The sequence below is a fragment of the Pleuronectes platessa genome, chromosome 4, assembly GCF_947347685.1.
Source record: "Pleuronectes platessa chromosome 4, fPlePla1.1, whole genome shotgun sequence".
NCBI classification, from domain to species: Eukaryota; Metazoa; Chordata; class Actinopteri; order Pleuronectiformes; family Pleuronectidae; genus Pleuronectes; species Pleuronectes platessa.
The window spans coordinates 29,862,645-29,883,706 of NC_070629.1; the positions used below are offsets into that span (position 1 = coordinate 29,862,645).

The following is a 21,062-nucleotide window of genomic DNA, read 5'->3' on the forward strand; positions in this document are numbered from 1 at the left end:
CTCGAGCCGATCTTAAGAAATCAGGTTTGAGAAAAACATACTTTGTGAGGCCACCGTGACCTTGACCTTTGACCTTTGGCTTTATACTGATATAATAAAGTGTCTCTGTACATCGTGGTGCTGGACAAGTTTAAAACTAAATCTTATAATCTTTTTGCAGAAGAAGAAGCACCTGAACTACCACAGAATAAAAACCAGAGACGAGACAGCAGAGTTCCAGGGCCGGGCCCCTGAGGAGGAACCTGGGACCTCACACTCCAAACTGATCTGAGACCAACAACCTGCTGAACGTCTGGACTGTTTCAACACATCTGCAGCGATAAAGTGAGAAACTGATCCTCAGGAAAGACATTTGAGACGTGGTCACTAAAGTCAGATCTTCCTACCTGGCCGTCTCCTTCCACTCCATCTCCTGTCCGTCCACCGACAGCAGCTCGTCCAGCTCGGTGAAGAGCTGCGGGGGGGCCGGTCCATCGTCCTCCTCCCCGAGCATGAAGCGGATCCTCTCGGCCGCGGGCGAGACTGTGGACAGAGGAAAAATACTGCGGTTCATAGCCTGGCACTGGTTCCCATTGGGCAGGGGGGTGGGCGCCGGCTTCGTCTCCTCGGCCGGACCCGTCCCGTTGGTCTCTGGAGGAGCTGGAGGTGGAGGGATTTTCACCATGACCTCCTCTCCCTTCTCCTCCATGTCCTCCTTCTCCTCCTTCTCCTCCTCCTTCTCCTCCTGGTTGTTGTTGTTGTGGGACATCTCTGAAGACATAGTCTCCTGATCAAGCGAGCGGGGGGGTCTGCTCCTCAGATGGCAGTCAGAAAGTGGCCGAGTCCACCGGCAGCAGCTCCACCCTCATTAAAGTGTCGGTGGAAGTGACAGGCGCTCGCCCAGCTCTCTGGAGACCAGGTGGGAGGGGCCGATGGGGTTTGGGGGTCCCCTCAGTGACAGTGTCCCCACAGCCAGCCCCCCCCCCCCCCCCCCCCCCCTCCGCTGTTCAAACAGGCCTCCCCATTGGCCCTGCAGCCTTGGCAGAGTGCCCTGGAGCCCCTCATTAACAATTAGGAAATGGTTCACTAACCGGTCTATTCTCCAGCTCCCTCTTGTTTCCTCACTGCAACTGTTCCACAGCACAGAACCAACCGAGTCTCAAAGGCTTCTGCTTATGAATAATACTTTACAGTTCAATTCAAACACTCTGTGGAGGCTCGACAGCATCGCACCCGGCTGCACCGAGAGGAAACTATATCTAACCTTTGATACCCACCACCCCCCCCCCACCCCCCACCATCCCCCCATTCATGGAAACAGCCCAGTGTGAGAACTGCAGATAATCGTCATTAGCAAACCACAGAAGAACATGTTCATCAGCACATACATGACACAATGGCTCCTGTGATCCAGGAATACGTAACTGTGTGGCACGTGTTCATCTCTGCACACGCTACACGCTACATGCTACACGCTACATGCTACACGCTACACGCTACATGATGGTTTGCACCTCCATCGTTATCTATGTTTCAACATTGTAGTGAGTTACACCTGCGCCTTTCATACTATGTATGACTTGTTTAATAATAATAACTTTATTTAAAGAGCACTTTCCAATACAAAGTACAAAGTGCTACACAACAATACTCAACAAATTCCATGTTTATCAGTCATAGTTTATCCACTCTACACAATAGTTGGGGATATTATAATCTATACGTAATAATTATGTATGAGATCAAAGTTTTAGACGAATGTAAACAGTACAATTAATATAAACTTTGTATTATTTAATTGTATTTAATTAATAATAAATAGACTTTAGAGGTTGGACATTTAGCTGTGTTGGTTAAAGTCAATGTTCAGGGTCCTCACAAGTGTAGAGTTTCCAACAGATGTGTGTGTGTGTGTGAAAGTGAGTAACAATAACCAAGCTGCCTCCTCAGATTACACAACAACTCACTAATACCACAGCACCACAATCCACTGTAGATATTGAATATTTAAATTTTCAATTCCTCCAAATACAGATTCCTAATCTTGTCAAAACAAAAAGTAAATCCACGGCCACAAAAACAAATCTAACAGGAGGAAATGATGCTCTGCTCCTATATTAATAGTTTATAACAAACAGTATGAATAATATTTTTTATTTATGAAGGATAACAATCTGTGTTGTGTCTTTAACTTGAGTTCAGACACTTTCACAAACAACACAAAGTCAATCATTCAGTCGACAGCAAGTGAACAAACTGTGAATCAGATGAATCTTCACCTTTTTCTCTGCAGCACAATAACAACAACAACAACAACAGCAGCAGACAAGAGGGAGTAAGATTACTAGGTGGAGGATAAACTGTCTGCTGGCACGCACACACACACACACACACACACACACACACACACACACACACACACACACAAGCTGCAACTAGCCGAAGTGGCCACAACCTGTTTAATAACAGCTGTGGTGGAATAATGTCCACGTGCGTTTCACACATTCAGCGCTGACACTTCTGTCCACAGTGATTTACAGTGATTACAGTAAACAGTTAAAACAAGTTTTAAGTACCTGCTGTGTGGTCAGTGTGAACAATGTGAGGGTCAGAGCCTCAGAGACGTGGACTCACACACTGCACTGTGCAAATACTGTTAATGCAGGAGAAGAGGTCAGTGTCAGTCCAGAGTAAAGATAAATTAAATTCAGAAATTGAGAAGTAAAGACTTCCTCCTGTCTTAGCACAAGATGGTTTTAACATCTGGAATCAGCTACTTTCCAGTAATGAGCTGCTTCAACCTGCACTGAGCTCCAGATCATCTCTGGACCTTCTGCAGAGGAGCTGAGACGTGTGAGTGAGACTCTCTGGATATCTGTCTCCTCATGAAACCACATTCAAAATCACCAGATCCAGAGTTTTAATTGGACACACTCATAAATATTGAGTGTTTTTGAGAAATCCTTTTAACTGAGGTAACAAGAAATGTATATATAGTCTACAAACTATTGTATAATAGAAGAACAAGATGTTAGGGAAGGAAAAACTAGATGAGTTCACTGAAGATTCCTCGAAAACACAAGAGACCTGAACAACTACTAATAAAAAAGCTGATGTTGCCGTTGTATCGATGAAAAAGCTGAAAACGAGCAGCGTTCAATGTGTTGCTAAGAGCAGGGAGGGTGAGGAGGGTGAGAGGGTGAGGAGGGTGAGGAGGACGAGGAGGGTGAGGAGGGTGAGGAGGGTGAGAGGGTGAGGAGGGTGAGGAGGGTGAGAGGGTGAGGAGGGTGAGGAGGGTGAGAGGGTGAGGAGGGTGAGGAGGGTGAGGAGGGTTCAGGGGGGCAGAGCAACCACAGAAAGGAGGCAGACAAATGAAAATCCCATCGTTCAAATGCAATCTCAGAGCCGTGTGTCCTCGCCAAGAGCCACGAGGACACAAAGAGCACTTTGTCCCAGCAGCAGAGGCTCATGGGAGAGATGGAGGAAGAATGCCCGCTGCCCAGTAGAGAGCTCAGTGTGGCTGCCACTAAACACCAGTTCAGTCCCGCTCTTGAAATGCATCCTACACAAATACCATCACATCTCCTCCGTCCTTTTCTGAACCCCCCCCCCCCCCCCCCCCCCCCGAACAGTAAACGTCCACACGGGGTCTGATAGCACGTTCACCGTTAGCGACTGTACACGCTGCCGCTCGTCCACACAGAGCGGCAGCGGGACTTCAGGGAACGCTCAGTATGCAGAGCAGCCACTGGACGGGGGGGGGGGGGGGGGGGGGGATTGGCTGAATGCAGAGTGACACCCTGAGCCATTCACAGAGCAGTGGTTCTACCCAGGCAGGCCAGCGCTGGTCTGTTGTTGTGACAGCTGAGGTGGGAATGTTCTGATGGGAACGTCACAAATACCAGCTGGGGGGGGGGGGCTGGAATATAACTGTACTAATGTACAAGCTCATCCGGTTCCACTGCTGCACGATGCATCACAGCAGCTGGAGCTCATTCATCTGCAAGAGGCTTTAATGCCTTTTGTTCTGGTTCTACAATATAATACATATGCTCCAGTATTTAAGTTATTATACATGTGTTCATTATATAAGTTGCATTCATTTAACAAATCAACTTTCACATTTCTGATGATCACACTCTGAATTATCAGAGGAACAAGTATCTCATGGATCAGAGATGAGAAACTAGTTAAATACAACAAACTGCTCTCCTTCAGGAAATGAAACCAGTTCGTATAAGAATCAAGATTCAACATAATCTTTTTAATCCACTTTCAGAGAACGTTTGATCCTGGTAGAGAAGATGGGAAAAGGCTTAGGTGTGGGGGGGGGGGGGGGGGGGGGGGGGGCATGCTCATCAGAACGAGCAGAGGTCAAACAACTGCAGCGGACACACACGCAGCCAGAAGACGTCCTGTCCGTCCCTGCGGCGTCCATCTGACCAAACAAGAGGATTTGATCCACATGACGGACAGGGGCCTTCCCCCGGGGCCCTGACTCCCAGAGAGAGGACCACAGAGGAGGGCACAGAGCCCTGGTCCTCTCTCTGGGACTCAGGGGCCTTCCCCCGGGGTCCTGAGTCCCAGAGAGAGGACCATGGAGGAGGGCACCGAGCCCTGGTCCCCTCGCTGGGACTCAGGGGCCTCCCCCCGGGCCCTGACTTCCAGAGAGAGGACCACAGAGGAGGGCACCGAGCGGCGGTGGACGTGAGGCTCACCGCTGCCTCGCCGCTCACGTCCCTGATGCCTTCAGGTCGGAGCTGAGCTGTGAAAACAGGTCTCAGACCAGCTGGTGTCACGACAGCAAAGGGACAAATGGACATTTTCAGTTACTTAGAAAAGCTCAATCTGAAAAGATCTTAGAGTAAAACCTACAGTTCTGTTATTTTCACTCTCATGTCTCTGACATTGACGCATGCCTCTGTCCGAGTTAGAGGACGACCGCTCTACCCCCGCAGCCACAGCCGCCTTGTAAAGATAAGAACTCCTGTGTTGTTCTGTCCCACAGGAACCATCAATAACAACATACTGGTCTATAGCTCCACCTGACTCAGCGTTCGATTCCCCTTAACTCAAAGGTCAGAGCTGTGTCTCGGTTCAGGAGCCGCGTCCTTCAGCGGCTGCATCTGAAGACCGATTGAGTCCCAGCAGCGGAACTCGACCTTTCCCAGAATTCATTGCACCTCACTGATGAATCGTCAAAGAAGTAACGAGACGTTAATACCTGAGTGTCACAACTCAACCTAACTCATACTGTGAGACATGTACATACAGATATACGCTTATACTATCTTTTCCTTATCTGGGGGATTGTGCAAATATTTGAATAATGATTAATGATAATAATAATAATGTCCTGTGACTTTAACAATCTCAAAGAGTTCTGGTTTATTGAGCTTCACGGTGTCAAAGTCTGACTTTCATCAACTCTGCACTGAGTTAATCAGAGACACTGGAATTCACCATCTAGCAGAACAGTGGTGTGAACAAAGGTATTCTACATGATTAGGATGGAGGTAGTAGTATGTAGTATGCAGTATGTAGTATGCAGTATGTAGTATGCAGTATGTAGTATGCAGTATGTAGTATGCAGTATGTAGTATGCAGTATTTTGGAGTATGAAGCGTGTACAGCGTTTTTTCAGGTCTCAAGATTATCCGACTTGTTAGGAGCAGAATGACTGACATGTCAAATCTAAGTTGGACATGAAGGAACATCAGGTTCATAACTGAAGATAAGATGAAGCAGCCGAGTGGAGAACAACCCTGAAGCTCCGTGTTGTCTCTACAGACAGAGACAGAATCTATCTGCTGGTTAATATCTGTGTCTCTGAGAACTGTGACACACAGAGAGTTCAATCTATCACCAAGAAGTTTCTCCATAAGCACAACAAGGGTTAATATTTTAATGAATTCAACCAGAAGAACCACACAAGGATTATCCAATAATAAATAATGTAGCAGCTAAAGCTTTTCTATTAAAAGATAATATTTCCATTTTGCTCACATTGTGTAATAACCTCTGATTAGTAAATAAATAGACTGGAGGTAATGGTTCGCGTCGATGGAATATAAATGTAGAAAGTGTGTTTACATACAATAACACAACTGAACCATTCACTGTACAACACAACCAGGTGTCTTGTGTTTGTGTTGTTACGTCACTGCACTACTTCCATCCGAGGGTTTACACTGCCGCGCCCGGAGGAACCAGCAGAACCGCGTTGACATGTCAACAACACGTCAACGCTCACATGCTCCTGCCAACATAGTCGCATTTTCCATCAATGGTGAATTACCAGTGTTGCTGTAAACAATCGTGGGGGGGGGGGGGGGGGGGGGGGGGGCTCAACTGCGTTTTTTCAGGAACGACAACTTTCTAACACGTTTGGTGAGGAACCAGCAGGACAATGTGTGGAAGCTTCCCAGAGAGCGAGTGGACGTGTGGACGAGGTTTCTAACACGTGACGTGAAACTGTGAACTGTAAACAACAACACTGATCTTTCCACAGCAGAGTTTATACGTCATGTCCCGCCTCCTGCTGCTCTACAGGCTCCGCCTCCTGCTGCTCTACAGGCCCCGCCTCCTGCTGCTCTACAGGCTCCGCCCCTCGCCTCGATGTTCACCACATGTTCCTGTTGTTGTGAAGGAGTCGGACCCGACAACCTGGTGCTGCTGCTACACAAACTCTAACTACACAACATATCCACACACTGTTTACCAGACATTTTCATTAGCAGGACAAGGCTTGAGATCCATCGATGGTTTCCCAGGAACTCTATAAAGGCATAATAACTTAATTGTGAACATTAATAGCAGCAGCAGCACTGATCTTGTGGGTCTGAAGAGCAGCTGAGCTTCTGTTGACACACAACAGGTTGGAGTGACTCCACCCAAACATCCATCACGGCCCCACGGACACAAATAGATTCAGCTGCATCTTGAGGCTCAGGAACAGTTTGGTTCAGGATTTCAACAGGAAATCAAGGAGAAAACAGGAAATACAGAAAAGCTGCAAGAAGCTCAGATTCTGAACTCGGTAATCACTTCCTGTTCCCTCACGAAGTTTGTTATTGATCAGTTCATCGTTTTGTGACTGTGATTATGAAACACACAGTTTTTTTGCTGACGCAGCGTCACGGCAGCAACAACCAGATGCAGCGGCTGTAATTTATTCTCTGATTGGATTTGTGTCCTGAACGAACCCCCCCCCCCCCCCCCCCCCCCCCCCTGCACATCCAGCTGTGGTGTATTTCAGTTCTCTTGTCACATCGTGTGAATATCAAATATCTCAGGAAGACGTAGAAGATGGAAAAATACAAAATATATAAATGGTGTTTCTTGAATGGTTTTACGTCTTGGACCGAATCTCCATGATCTCTGTGACTTTATCAAATCACTGCAGGCTTCACTCACGTTAACGGTCTGAAGGTCTCTACACATCAAGTCGCTCTGGTTCTCTCAGGAACATCAACACTGAGTCGGACGCTTTCAAACCTGAACCTCAGCACAGCAGAGAAACTGCTGAGATCAGCAAAAGTTAAGTTCACACTTAAACTCCTTTTATCACCGAACGTGACCTCTCTCTCTCCCTCTCTCTCTCCCCCCTTCACTCTCTTTCTCCTCCATCTCTCTCTCTCTCCCCCCCCTCTCCTCCTCTTTCTTTCTCGACTGTCACTCCAAGCGACCGCAGCTCTTTGTCCGAGCCCGAGGCCACATCGCACTTTACTCTCATCGGGACACAAGAGGCTCCAGCCGACCAAGAACAACACAACAAGCACTGACACGTAGAGATGCTCGCACATCCGCACGCACACAACACCAACAACACACTAATGTCCACAACCAAGGACACACAGGGGCTCAGGAGACTCTGATCAGCACAAGCTGCATCTGAGAAATCCCTGACTTCCTGTAAAGATCCACTCAGCGAAACACGCTCGGCTATTTCTGTCCACAGGACTCAGCAGGTTCCTCGGGTCACGAGCGAGTCGCCGGAGCTTCTTCCCTAAAAGAGCAGCCTTCAGCGGGGAGACGGACGGGGACGCTGATCGTCCCTGACGTGGAGTCCACCACGACTTACTGAGGGGTTTGAGGATGCTGTTGCTGGCCTCATCGTTGTTCTCTGTGTCCGACTTGTCAGAGGTGCCCTCCGTCTGCCGCTCCTTTCGGTCCCTGTGGCCCCCGGCTCTCCGGCGGTGGCGCCTCCGACGCCGGTAGCTCTTGGGCACGTGCACGCCGATGTAAACGGTGTGGTGACCTGCAGGAGAACAAACACAGGAGATGAGATGAGCAGGAGCTAATTACTTTCTGCTCTTAATTAGCATCATGCAGCCGAGTTACTTCCTGAAGATCCTGACGTGACACAAAGTGAAGCACAGTATAAACACAAAGTGCATCGCTCTGCGTCTCAGGGAACGTTCTCACGTGGCCCAGGCCAGGCCAGCCGAGCCGGGCCGGGCCGGGTCAGAGGTGGCAGGACACTGTCAAAACAAATATTTGGTCATAAAAGAAGTAGCGCGTAGCAGCGAAGACGCCGTGACTGCGTGCATGACTACATCCTTGTTTCTCATGCTGGCCCTACACCAACACAACGTGTAGTTGTATGTGTAGTCGTCAGGTTCAGGGTCAGTGATGAAGAGCGGAGCCGAGCGTGGGCCGAGGAACTCGTCTTCACATGGAACCTGGATTTCACGCCAACATGCTATACATGCTGGGTCGGGGACACGTGTGGATTCCATTCCCGGCATTTAGTCTTAGTTTATTCTACAAGTGGAGGTGTGAGATTCCAGCTGAGGCTTAATCCTCACAGAAGGGGGGGGGGCAGATTTAGTTGGATCCATCAGCAGAACAGGGTTCAGTGTGTTATCATCTTTAAAGATTTTCCCACAGACTAAGAACTGAAAGAGAAGTTGAGTGATATCAATTTATTTTATTTTCGGATTTTGCTGTTTGCTCTGGTTCATTTTCAAATGTTCCTGTAATTTAGTTTTCTTAAACTTCACTCTGATGATGCACATTTTGCAGAATTGAAGCTTCCCTGAAACAAAAAGCTCTAAATGATCAGTTCTCCTCCCGAGCGCGGCACAACCAGGAAGTGTCTGAACCCCCTGGACACGACAAACAATGATCTCCTCTTGAGGAAACAACGGCGTTCATTATTCCCTGGTACCACAATGCATTGTGGTTTTTTTTCAGTGTTCATCTAAATTCAGCATATCAATCAGATACAGAGCATCAGAGACGATGTGAGCAGCTCGGAACCTTCAGGGGGGGGGGGACGCTCAACTTTCTTCTGCTTCTCTGCTGAAGAAGAAGAAACTGACGCTGCTGCTGAACTCTGATCATCACACGTGAGACTTTCCAAGAGAGGGAAATAAAAACAAACAGAGTGGTTTCCTAAACTTTAATGGTTCATGTTGTCACAATAATATCGACGTCAAGGAAAATGTGACGATTGTTATTTAGAAATTCCTTCGGTAACTTTCCTCTGTCTCGTGACACAAAACGTCTCAGAAGGTGTGAGAGAGACGGACAGAGACAGAGACTGTGAAGACGAGAGGACAGAACCAGCATCGCCCTCACTCCGGTGGCTTCACGCTCGGCTTTTGGTTCAACAAGGACGGCACCTGTCCCGTGTTTATGTGACAACACCAAAACACTGGGGAGCAGATCAATCGAGGCGCCGCCGGCGGCATCGGCCGGAGAGGAGAGGAAATATGAATCCATCTTAAGAATTAATTTCACTCAGACGACCTCGATGGGACTGAGTTAATAACCCGAGAGTCCAAGTCCTATGTTGTGATATTAAGGTCAAACAGTTTCTTTATGAAACCACATTTAAATTCACTAGTTCTTCTTTATCCCTGGTTTTACTTTCATTTTACCTGTTTTATCTTTTTACTTTCCTCTTTTAATTTAATAAATTATGTATGTAATCAATCATCTATTCTTATTCTTATCCCCCCTCTTTTTCTCTTGGAGTGAGCACTGTTTGATGTTTGTTGTTCTTTCTATACCTTGCACACTGTACTTGAATACCATGCATAACAATATTGTATACAGTTAAAAGATGGACAAAGAAAGTAACTGTCTGGAAATGCATGTTGTTTTGTTGAAAACTAAATAAAAAATAAGTTAAAAACAAAACAAATTCACTAGATCTGTATTTTTATTTGACTCTGCATCAAATTACGTAAACTTAAAAAAATAAAAAAATAAAATCAACAAAATCCATGAATTATTCTCTGTGAAATCAACTAAAATGTAAAAAAAATATCTCATAAAGAAAATGTAAAATAATCCTGGATCCGCCCCCTGATCAGCTTCTTTCTCCCTGATCCACAAACTTCTACCAAGTCTAGTGTGAATCATTCCAGTGGTTTGTGTCTGACTCTGCTAACTATCACACAAACCCTATCAAAGGATCAGGACGTTATTTATGTGGAAGCCATTAGTTTCATCTGGGGAGAAGATGCAGGAGGCAGCAGATGGCTGAACGGCCACAAAGGACAAGAGAGACACCGACCAGCAGAAGGAGAGAAAGAGCTCGAGCCCATTAGCGCTGATGGATGAGCAATAAAACAGAGAGAGGAGACGTCTGCACAGGTTGAACGGCAACGAGACGGGAGGTGAGAGAATGAGAGGAGAGCGCCGGACGAGGAATAAAAAATGGCCGAGTCAAGTCGAGGGAAAGAAGATTTGCACTCTGCCAGAGCAGCTTTGTGAAACCACTTCCTCCTCTTTTTTCAGGAGCTGGAAGAAGAACTTCTTTTGGAGCTCGACTGGCTGAATGAACCGAGATCCTTGTGTTCGCTGGAGGTTTGTTTCCTCTCTGGATTTCTGAGGGGATGGAAGAGCGGTTCCCACAGTAACAGCACTGGGACCGGCTCGGTGGTGGGGGGGGGGGGGGGGGGGGGGGGGGGATGGCCACCGGCCACGCGGCCCCGACAGCATGCTAATACTGAGCAGCTTGAAGAGCTGGATTAAGAGAGAGAGCTGCTCTGTTTTTGTTTCGGGGGGGAAAGAGACGCCTCCTGCTGGTTTCTGACTCGGCAGAAAAAGGATTTAAACTTTGAATTTCATCCCAACAGATATAAACGTGCATCACTTTGATAAGAGGTCACAGCAGATGGAGGGAGGATGGGACCGGGGCCAAGGAACCAGGTTATTGTTTTCATCTGCGTTTCTTTATTTGTGTGTCGGTGAACAGGGATTAGAACAGAACTCTGGAGGATGTGATGTGGGTCAGGGAGGACAGGTTGGTGCGGATCCACTTCCTTTAACATCGGGAGGTGGAACGTTTTATATTATTCTTGATTTCTCAGAGATTAATTCATGGATCTTGACGGAAAAACTCTAATATTTTTGAGATGTTGAATTTGGTTCGGCCTGATTAAAGATGAGAGACTATCAGGCCTTGGACGAGGTCGGCGCTCCTCCCACAATCGACCTCATATATAAATCGATCTCTGTCATCACCAGTGTTTTGGCTCCGTATCAGTTTTAATCCCAAACTGTAGAAACACAATCAGTGAGTCAGAGCTTGTGAGCGTCATCGTTTCCAAACATCTCAGTTTGTCCTCGTCCAAACTTAAACAGCTGAGTCTTCAAACCACGACGGCCCCGGCAGCGTCTCCAAGGTTCTTCAGCTTCAGCGTCTCTGAATATGAATCTGGATCATTGTGGACGACTGAAGAAGAGTTCATGTGGTTTCAAACGGCAGCTGAGTCGTGTGGATGAAGCTTCAGTGCTCAGAACTACTGGTGTTTAATGACACCCAGTATCTGGATGGACCTCAGTGGGACAAAGGTCACAGACAGAGGCTGAATCTCCTGTTTTTATCACTGACGGCGTCTGTGCCTTCGACTCAGATACCGAACCTGCTGCTGGAATGAAAACACAGACGAGCTGCGTCAGGGCGTCTGACCGAAGTCACATCTCTATCTTCTCTACTGTGAAAAAGGTCAAGTTACCTCATCTGTGCTTGTTCTTTTTATCAGTGGGTCGTCTGTGTGGGGGGGGGGGGGGGGGGGCTCAGTCAGAGGACACAGCTGAGACGCTGGTTCACGCGCAGGAAGTTGGACAGAGTTCAAGCTGACGTGACACCTGACAAAATGTTGATCTGCAGCCTGAGGGATGTGTGCGAGTCACTGAAAGGCTCAGCCCGGTGGTTTGATACCCCTTCTCAAAGGTCGGGTCCAGGGGGTCGGGCCGAGGGAGAGGACTCGGGACGGGACGAGCGTCTTTCACTAAAATCTAATAGCGCAACATTTAGGGGACTTGTTTTAATTTGAGACATGCAAACAGTCAATTTGAATGTTTTTTTGTTTCTTTGATGCTTTTATTCTGAAATCAAAAAAAAGCATCAAAGAGCTGGAGCAGCTAAAGTGCACGTCTCCGCCCACTTTATCACCAGGTTACATTTAAACCCTTTTCTGCATATTGTTGACATTAAACACAGATAAATTATCAATTCTCTGGAGTAATTGAAAGGAATTTTTGCTCCTGTACATTAACTGAATTCAGATCAGCCTCTAAAAGTACAATTGACATCAGATGATTTATCCAGATCTGCCTCTAACTTCCTCCTGGTGCTCGACAGGAGAACAGAGATCAGAACCGACTCAAATCCTCGGTTCTGTCTCCGTGTGATTAAAGTTGTTATTCTCTTGTGGTCCTCCAGGTGTTGGAGCAGATTAGTGAAGTAAACACAGAATCACATGATCCTTGTTCCACATCGTTCCTGTGCCAGCTCGGTACTCAGGTGAGCGTCACCGAGGATCATCAGGACGTGTGTGAAGCCTCTTCCAGAAGACGTGCCAAAGTCAGCCTGGTTTTAGATTCTTTGGTTTTCAGATTGAATGACTCTTAAAATAAAGATAAATGGAAAAAGAATAACTATGTTTCAAGCAGTGAGAGGAGCACACGGGGAACTTACCCTCCACCTCCTCCTCGTCACACAGGTGCTTCACAAAGGAGGCCCCCCGGTCCAGCACCGCCTCGTCCTCCATCCTGTAGTAATAGAAGAGGAAGAAAGACTGATCACACTTCTCCTCCAGCGTCAGCGTGGAGCCGTAGCGCCGCGGCTCCCCCCCCTGCAGCAGGCTGGGACTGGGAGTCAGTCTGGTGCTGCTGGTGGCGCTCATCTCTCCCCATCAACCAGTCGGCCACAGACGCCCTGCGTGCCGCCACCTCCACATGAGACATGTGGTGTTGTGTGCCAGTGTGTTTGTGCGTGTCGTCCTCCAGGAGCAGCCAATAGGTGCGATGTTACGGGTTTAATCTGGCGGAGGAGGGTGAGGGAGAGGACAGGAAGTGGACGCTAATTGAGCGTGATGAGTGACAGGGGCCTGAGTGACAGGGGCCTGAGTGACAGGGGCCTGAGTGACAGGGGCCTGAGTGACAGGGACTGGATTCAGATCGGAGTCTCACTACCTGGACGTCGTCTTTCAGGATCACGGTCCAGAGTCTTATCAGTGGGAGGGAGAAGGACAATACAAGCATGTGGAAAAGAGTTGTGTCTTATCAGTCACACACACGCACACACACAAACACACACACACTACAAAGCCGCTCCATCTGGCGGCTAATGCCCGCCGCTCCCCCCCCCCCTCGCCACCGGCCTCCACCTAAGACACAAGTGGGCCATCACATGTCTGTCTACTCATCCGCCCTTACAGGATTACACCGGCTTTACTTAAGTGACAACACACACACACACACAAACACACTCACACAAACCCGTAACAGGCTGGCGTGTCGGAACCTCGCTGCTCTCCAAGACAGTTTAACACAAACACACACACACGCACACACCTCAGACCAGCCGCACACTATTTTATGAACCACTATAAACGTAGAGTAATACCAGAACTACTTAAGTACTGTGTGTTACGCTGATAGACCAGCGGTGAACTTGCGTAGCCAATCAGCTGCGTCCTCAACGTTCACGTACTTTGGTATATGTGTTACTTGAGGATTCCACTAGAGGGCGCTACACAGAACTCACACTGAAGACTAGCATCTTTCACGATCTTTCACGAAAACCATACGTCGTCATTTGGATGAAGCCTAAACAATACTTCAGGATTCTATTCTTAAATTAAACAAGGGAAATTATCATTTAAATAAATGATCCTTGAGAATATGTTTATTTTTAACTGTTCCGTATCAATAAAACTATTAATGCTAATGTCAAAGACAACTATTGCATCATTTTTATTTTTATATTTCTCTTCTACATTTTAGTGTCTTCATTGAAACTATTTCACAAGCTCATAACCTCTTTTATTTTATTGTTCGATTATTTTACACTTTTCTCTTTTAATCTCTTCACCTCTTTATTCTTCTAATTTTCATCTGATTTACTTTTGCTTTACGTTTGTTTTAAACGTTTTTTTCTGATTCTTCATTTCTTTTTCATTTAGTTTTTAATGTCCCTGAACATCAGCTTGAATCTGTGTATGAAACATTCATAAATAATAATGACTGAGAACTAGCTGTCTGGTGTTCAAACTAATTGTTTCCTTCTGATCTAAATCGTCATCTTCAACTCGTAGATCAGCTTGTTGATGTGTTTTGAAATAAGGTTTTATTACTATTTATTATAATAATGTAATAAAAGTTGATGAAGCAACATCTTCTGAATGGAAACTTCTGATGTGTGACTGTGTCTGATCAACTTGTAGTAGATGTAGTTTCTGCTGTTCTTTCTCCCTCCATCGCCCCCTATGGAACAACTGAGGGAACAGCAGGCTTCTTTCCACCTCGTTATCAAACCAGACTCTTTACAACACAAATCTTCAAACTTCCTTCAGCCTCAGGATTATTTTTATAAACTTATATTCAGAATAAAAAGAGTGTATTGATATTTTTTTAAGAATAAACCAGTGGCAGCAGAAAGACGACAGTGAAATGTACCAAGTCTCAGCTGATTGGAGGAGTTTCTATCAATATGTTCTGATCATTATATTCATATGTCCAGATCGAAATACTCAGATGTAGAAACAATAAAATAATTCCATAAGTATTATGAGGCTCTGACGTGAGTTAAGCAACATTTTTCTTTTTTTATCATCTAGTGAAACAATAACACAATAAAGTTTATTATTGTCATTACTACCACTACTACTTCGACTACTACTACTACTACTACTACTCCTACTACTACCTCTAGCCTGCAGGCAGCTGTCTTGTATGAATGAGTAATCCTCAGTTACACCTCTGAACAACGTCCTCTGGGAATAATTCACTTTAGTTAACATCTCTCACACCCACTGGAAAAACTACTTCAGCACAAAGTCACTTTAAAGTCAAAGCATAATTCACGTTTTAAAGATTGTGTTTAAAGAGTCCAACGACTGCAGCTTCTGAAATATGAGAAGTCGTCAGCTGCAAAAAAATGTTCAAATCCTATTTGACAGAAGATGCAGAACACAAAGTTCCTTTTTCTGCTCAGACTACGTCACAGTGACGTCACTGCAGAGAGAGAGGAATCTGAACCTAGATTAAAAACACATGTGCTTCAGGAATGTGAAGTATTCCACTGTTCCTCTGATCAATATGTGAACATGTGCGTATTGACGAGCTTCAGCTGAACCTTCTCACGAGCTGCAGGAGCCACCAGAGCTTCACACTTTGCTCTGGTGATTGTAAATGTGCAGCTATCAGTGTATCAGCTCACAGATAACGTGTCTCTGTCCTCGTGGGGACAACAGTCCTACATCCCCTGAGTGTGTCCAGAGGAGCTCGGCTCTCTGCAGCTGACGCTCTGTCGACCCTGGAACCATCATCTGCTGCAGCCGTCACAGGAGATATGAACAAATGTGTCCAGGATCTCAGGTTTCACTGAAACTCTCAGGGTTTCTCCACCTTCGGTAAAACGACGTGGAGGTTTCACCTGAGTGATATTTTAATGTCTCAGTAGAGATTTTTCGTGGTGACACTCAAACTTTCCACTGCTTATACTCAAAATAAACGTCACATGAGACACAACACACAGGAAGTGAAGCCCTGAAACGCTGGAGTGAAAAGGACATTTAAAAATCTATAAATTCTCTCAGCTGACACATTTTGGGTTGAATCTTTAATCTGATTCTGTGACTTTCAATGTGTTTTCAATGAGAAACTTCCTGCAGCAATACACTTTGGGATATTAGGGATATATTGAGTTTAAAAATGTTTTATGTATCTAGGCTTCTAATTCCTCAGGTTAAGAGAAATCCATCAACTATTTGGTCGCAGTCACACATGAAGATAAAGATGAATAAAGGAATCATATCTCATATAAAGCTGAAATCAGGCTCTTGTGACTGTGCAGGACTGAATCCACATGTTTCTACTCTCAGTTGTTTCCGAGGTTTGTTTTTCTCTGAGGCTTCGATCTCTGTGAAGCAATTACACGGAGGTTCATGTCTCGGAGATTAAACTTTAACGTGGTCAAACAGTAAACGACCTCCAAGTTTGTGCAGAGCTGAATCAGCAGAGCAGCTCAAGCTGAACCAGAAACACTAAAGGTTTCCTCTGTCTGTCCATCAGAGCGGATCTAACTTGTCAGAAGTCTTTGCACTGGAGCTGTCCGTCCTCCCATGTCCCCACCAGGAGACGTCTGCAGGTGGAATGTGTCAAAGTACAGCTGTGTGTGTGTGGGCCGGTTGGAGTCACTTACTTCTTGTTGCTCATCTCTGCGGGATGCGTGTGATAACTCTCCTGAATGAATGTGCTGGGCAGAGCGGATCACCAGAGCGGCTGCTTGATGTGTGACCTGACAGAGCAACACACGGAGAGGTCATTCATCTGCTCTGTGTAGAGGAGCACACTCCTCTGTGCCACCAGGTGAAACACACAGTGAAACACACTGCACAGGAACCAAACACACTCATTGTGCACCTGCTGCTGGCACGGAAGTTAATGATCGAAGAGAAGTGGAGACACACACCAGCAACATGCCATCACATGGAGAGAGGAACACAGGAAGAGGAAGAAGATACACAAACATCAGAATATCATGCTGACCCTCTGTGGGCCCCTCTGCCAGAGCTGTGACTATCCTGGGATGGATTCACAGAACGCAGACCCAACAGCCGGATGCAGCTGCTCTGGATGCACGAAGAAACCAAATGATAAAACAGCAGTGGAGTTTGAAACTAGCCCATAAATCTCTCGCCTCGCGCGTTCCAAGTTCTGTCTGTGCAACGCAAACACACTCCAGCTGCGCCTTTACGCACGAGCCCGTCTCCAAACGGGTGATTCCCGCTCCGCTCCACGTTGAGCCGCAGCCTGAGAAGAGATTAAAGCCGAAGCAGAGCAAGAGGAGGTCGCTTAACTTCTCTGTAGGAGACAGGAGAAGAGATGAAGAGGAGGAAGAGGAGGAGGACTCACCGCTGCAGCTGGTCTCTGTGGCTCAGAGTGTCCGGCTCCTGGTGAAGGTGAAGACGTCTCCTCTCGCTGCTCCGTCACGCTTCTCTGTGGCGTTACGCGGCGGGTGCGCGCACCGAGCTGTCGCCTCTATCTGCGGCGGGACCATCCTTCTGTCAATGCCACTCCTCCGGGGTGGGGGGGTGGGGGGGGGGGTCAACACTCTCTGTTGCTGCCCCTCCAGCCGGACCGCGTCATGGCGCGATGCAGCGGTGCCACAGCTTTGACGCGCAGCTCCAACAGGAATCTGTGGAACTGAGTGAAACCAGGAGCAGAAGAAAAGTGAAGTTCAATCAGAGAAAGTTTCTGTTTCTGTTGGTTTCCGGTTCTTTGAGATTGAGTCACACTGAACAAAGTCTCCAGAGGTTTTGGATACAGATGAGAAACCTGATCTGTGAAACCACGATCACATAAATCTGTGTTTATATATTCCTGTTTGCATCTGAACCATTAAAACTGAAAACACTTTGGTTCTAAATCTACAGAGAAATAAAAAGTACAACAGGACTATTATTCATATGGGACTGTTTATTTATCTCAACTGTGAATGACAGCAATCTGGATCTACAGCGCCATCTGCTGGAAACAACGTGACACTGCACGAAGATTAACAGCAATCAATTAAACACATGTTTACATAAATCATCAGTTTACGTTCATGAAGGGATATTTGTTAAATGACTGAGTCTCATTCTTCTGTGTTTCACCTTGAAAACAACAGATCAGAAATATTTTACACAGAAAAAAACAAACACACGTTTTCAAAATCCAATAAAACAAATCCACGAGGCTTCGTCCACTTCTGATCTGAAGTCCGACCTCTCGTGTTTTCTCAGAACAGAATCTCTGAGGATTTATTCTCTCAAAGCCTCAAATCACCTCCGAGCTTTCTGACTTTCTGTTTACAGGATTTTTATAGAAATCTTCTAGTTCAAAAGGAAAAGAGCTTTGACTGTAAATTGGCTTTTATGCTCTGATTTGATCTTTTCAGGATCTTTCACTGTCTGAGACGTGACTGATCAAGTCTCAACTACATTAAAATACTTTGCTTTTTATTCAGTTTCTTCTCCGGCTGACTCAGGATTTCTGGATCTAAGAAAACCAGAAAGAATATGAATATTGTGTAAAGCACTTTGAGTTGCATTTCTTATATGAAGTGTAGAAATAAAGATGATTATTTTATTATATAATTGGAGAAAGTGGAGCCATGAAAATAATAACTGGATACAAATGAAAAAGAAAAGGAGACCAGAGTAAATGTTCAAGGAACTGAAGTTTTACTTTGATAATAAATCATTATGGATGGTAATTTAACATTTTGAAGTCAGATAAAGTTCAGTTCAGACAGAGTCGACGGACGAACCTTGTTTTCTGTTTCACCTTCTGCACCGAGCTCACGTGAGATTATTCATTCACTTATTTTAACTGTGGAACACAAACAGTGACTGAGACCATCATTTAAAATGTGTCCGAGTACAGAAAACACAGAAAACACAGAAAACACAGAAACATTCACAGGAAACACGAATGAGAAACAGTAAAACAATAAAAAGATAATAACCATAGTAGATGAAACAGTTTCTCTTCTAACAGAGAGCGAGGACAGCTCTTATGTTTAAGATGTGAATTATACTCAGTAATGGGAGCGTATCATTAAATTCATGTGAGAATCCAGGATACAGGTTATGAAACGTTAATGTTTCAGATGGACGAGTCGCTCGGACACCTGACTCTTTTTGGAAAGTCGTGGTTATTGCCAAAACAAAGCCGGGAGAGAGACTTGTGATATTACGGGAATTCACTGGTTTGTTTGAACTGTCTGAACCCAGAGTGTTTACTTCTCTTTTAATAATTCATCATTGAGATGCTTTTTAAAAACTCATATCGCACTTTCAACAAAGAAAGAAAGACACTTTACATATGTTACCTTTTGTAGTTTGGGACATTTTGATATTTACAAAGTTAGTAGATTTGTTCATTTCAATAAAAGCAGAAATGTATTGTCTCAGGAAGATGATAAATATAAAGGGATTATAAGCAAATATTATGTTTTCATATGTGATGATAGGAGAGTGAGTTATAGTCAGTGATGTAAAATAAGTGTGAGGTTATTCATGGTGTAAATAATTAAGAGTTAATAGTTCAGTCTTGTGTGACAGCTGTGGCTGAGGGGTAGAGTGGTCGTCCTCCAACCTGAAGGTCGGCAGTTCGATTCCCAGTCTGACCCTTCTGCATGCCGAAGTGTCCTTGGGCAAGATGCTGAACCCTGCATGGCCCCCCCCATAGAATAACAAAGTGCTGTGAATAGATGCACTGTATGAATGTGTGTGTGAATGGGTGAATGTAGAACTGCACTGTAAATTGCTTTGAGTCATCAAGACTAGAAAAGCTCTGTATAAATACAAAACCATTTACTATATAATGACAAGTGATTTATTGAATTCATTGTTTCATGATCATCGCCGACACTTGAATCTGAACCTGAAGTGAAAAGTGAGATTTTCCATCCTGGGCCCTAAACCAAAACTACTTACATTTTCCACAAGTTGAGATTTGTTCTCAAAACAACGATTAATGTTTTTATTCATAACACAAAATATTGTTGAGGCTAACATTAGTACGACTTATCTGAGACAAGTGAGTGTGAGAGCGGATCGTCCCTCATACACGAGTGTATAATGCAAAACAGCTGCTGTTTAACACATTTACAACCTCAAGCATGTCAGCACTTCCATGTTTTTCCATCATGGAGGGGGGGGGGGGGGGGGTAGACAGAACAACATCAAGGGACATCTTCCACATCTTCGTTTCACATTCTCCTCAGATTTATCCCTAAGTCGCTCTGAAGCCTTTCACGAGCTGGACCTGGTTCTGAGGAGGATTCTGGAGGAATCTCCTCGGCCTGTTGGAGCTTTGCACTTTGTTTCTTCACCGTGTGCCTGTACTGGTGCTGCTGGTTGGATTCCTGGTGACTTTCCACTGGGTTTCATGTGAAATTGTTCCAGGAACTGCAGCTCATCCTTTTTCTCAGAACCTCTCCGAACCTGCTTGATGTGCATTCGTTGAGTTATTCAGTTAAATCCTGTTAAAGCAGATGAGCAGTTCCACCATGTTTGTTCAATCAGGTTATTCTCAATGTAACGTTCCAGTTACTTTTAATTAACAAAGAGCTGTTGACTTCAACCGGATCAATGTGCAGTATCCGACCAATCAGGAGTCAGTGTCAGCTGTCAATCATGATGTCACACCTCGTTTTTATATCAGGTAACTAATTCAAACTGATCAGAAACACTCGAACAAGCATCAGTGAGATATGAACTAAAATGACAGAAACCATCTTTGAGAGAGAACTATGTGGCGTGTAGATTATGAGCCATACAGCAGCCAACCACCAGGTGGCGATATGTACGATGTACGAAGTTGATGGGATGTTGATTACATAGATATATATATCATAGATATATATATAAAGGCTAGATGTCTCGTCCGCGTTGCCGGTCAACGGAGTCGAACGTCTGCACATGGCGGCCATCTTGCCACGGGTGGCTCGCCCACCCATAACATTGTGTTGGTAGTGGTATCTGTCATATTTGTGCTGAGAGTTTCTCTGGTCACATCTGCTCAGAGATCAGCGGCTTCATGATCAGAGCAGAAGCTGCAGGTGG

At 45.5% G+C, this 21,062-nt stretch overlaps 1 protein-coding gene across 1 annotated transcript in view; it reads right to left on the reverse strand.

Moving 5' to 3' along the window:
- slc4a4a (solute carrier family 4 member 4a) overlaps positions 1–17,479 on the reverse strand; it is a 29,821-nt gene extending 12,342 nt beyond the window's left edge. Inside the window, exons 1-5 of the mRNA XM_053421123.1 lie at positions 17,362–17,479; positions 16,649–16,744; positions 12,920–12,993; positions 8,063–8,239; positions 387–522 (exon numbers count right to left, since the gene is read on the reverse strand). Of these exons, the coding sequence (XP_053277098.1) occupies positions 387–522; positions 8,063–8,239; positions 12,920–12,993; positions 16,649–16,662 (401 nt within the window). The 5' untranslated portion in view covers positions 16,663–16,744; positions 17,362–17,479. The remainder of the gene's footprint in view (positions 1–386; positions 523–8,062; positions 8,240–12,919; positions 12,994–16,648; positions 16,745–17,361) is intronic.
- Between the last annotated feature and the right edge of the window lie 3,583 nt (positions 17,480–21,062).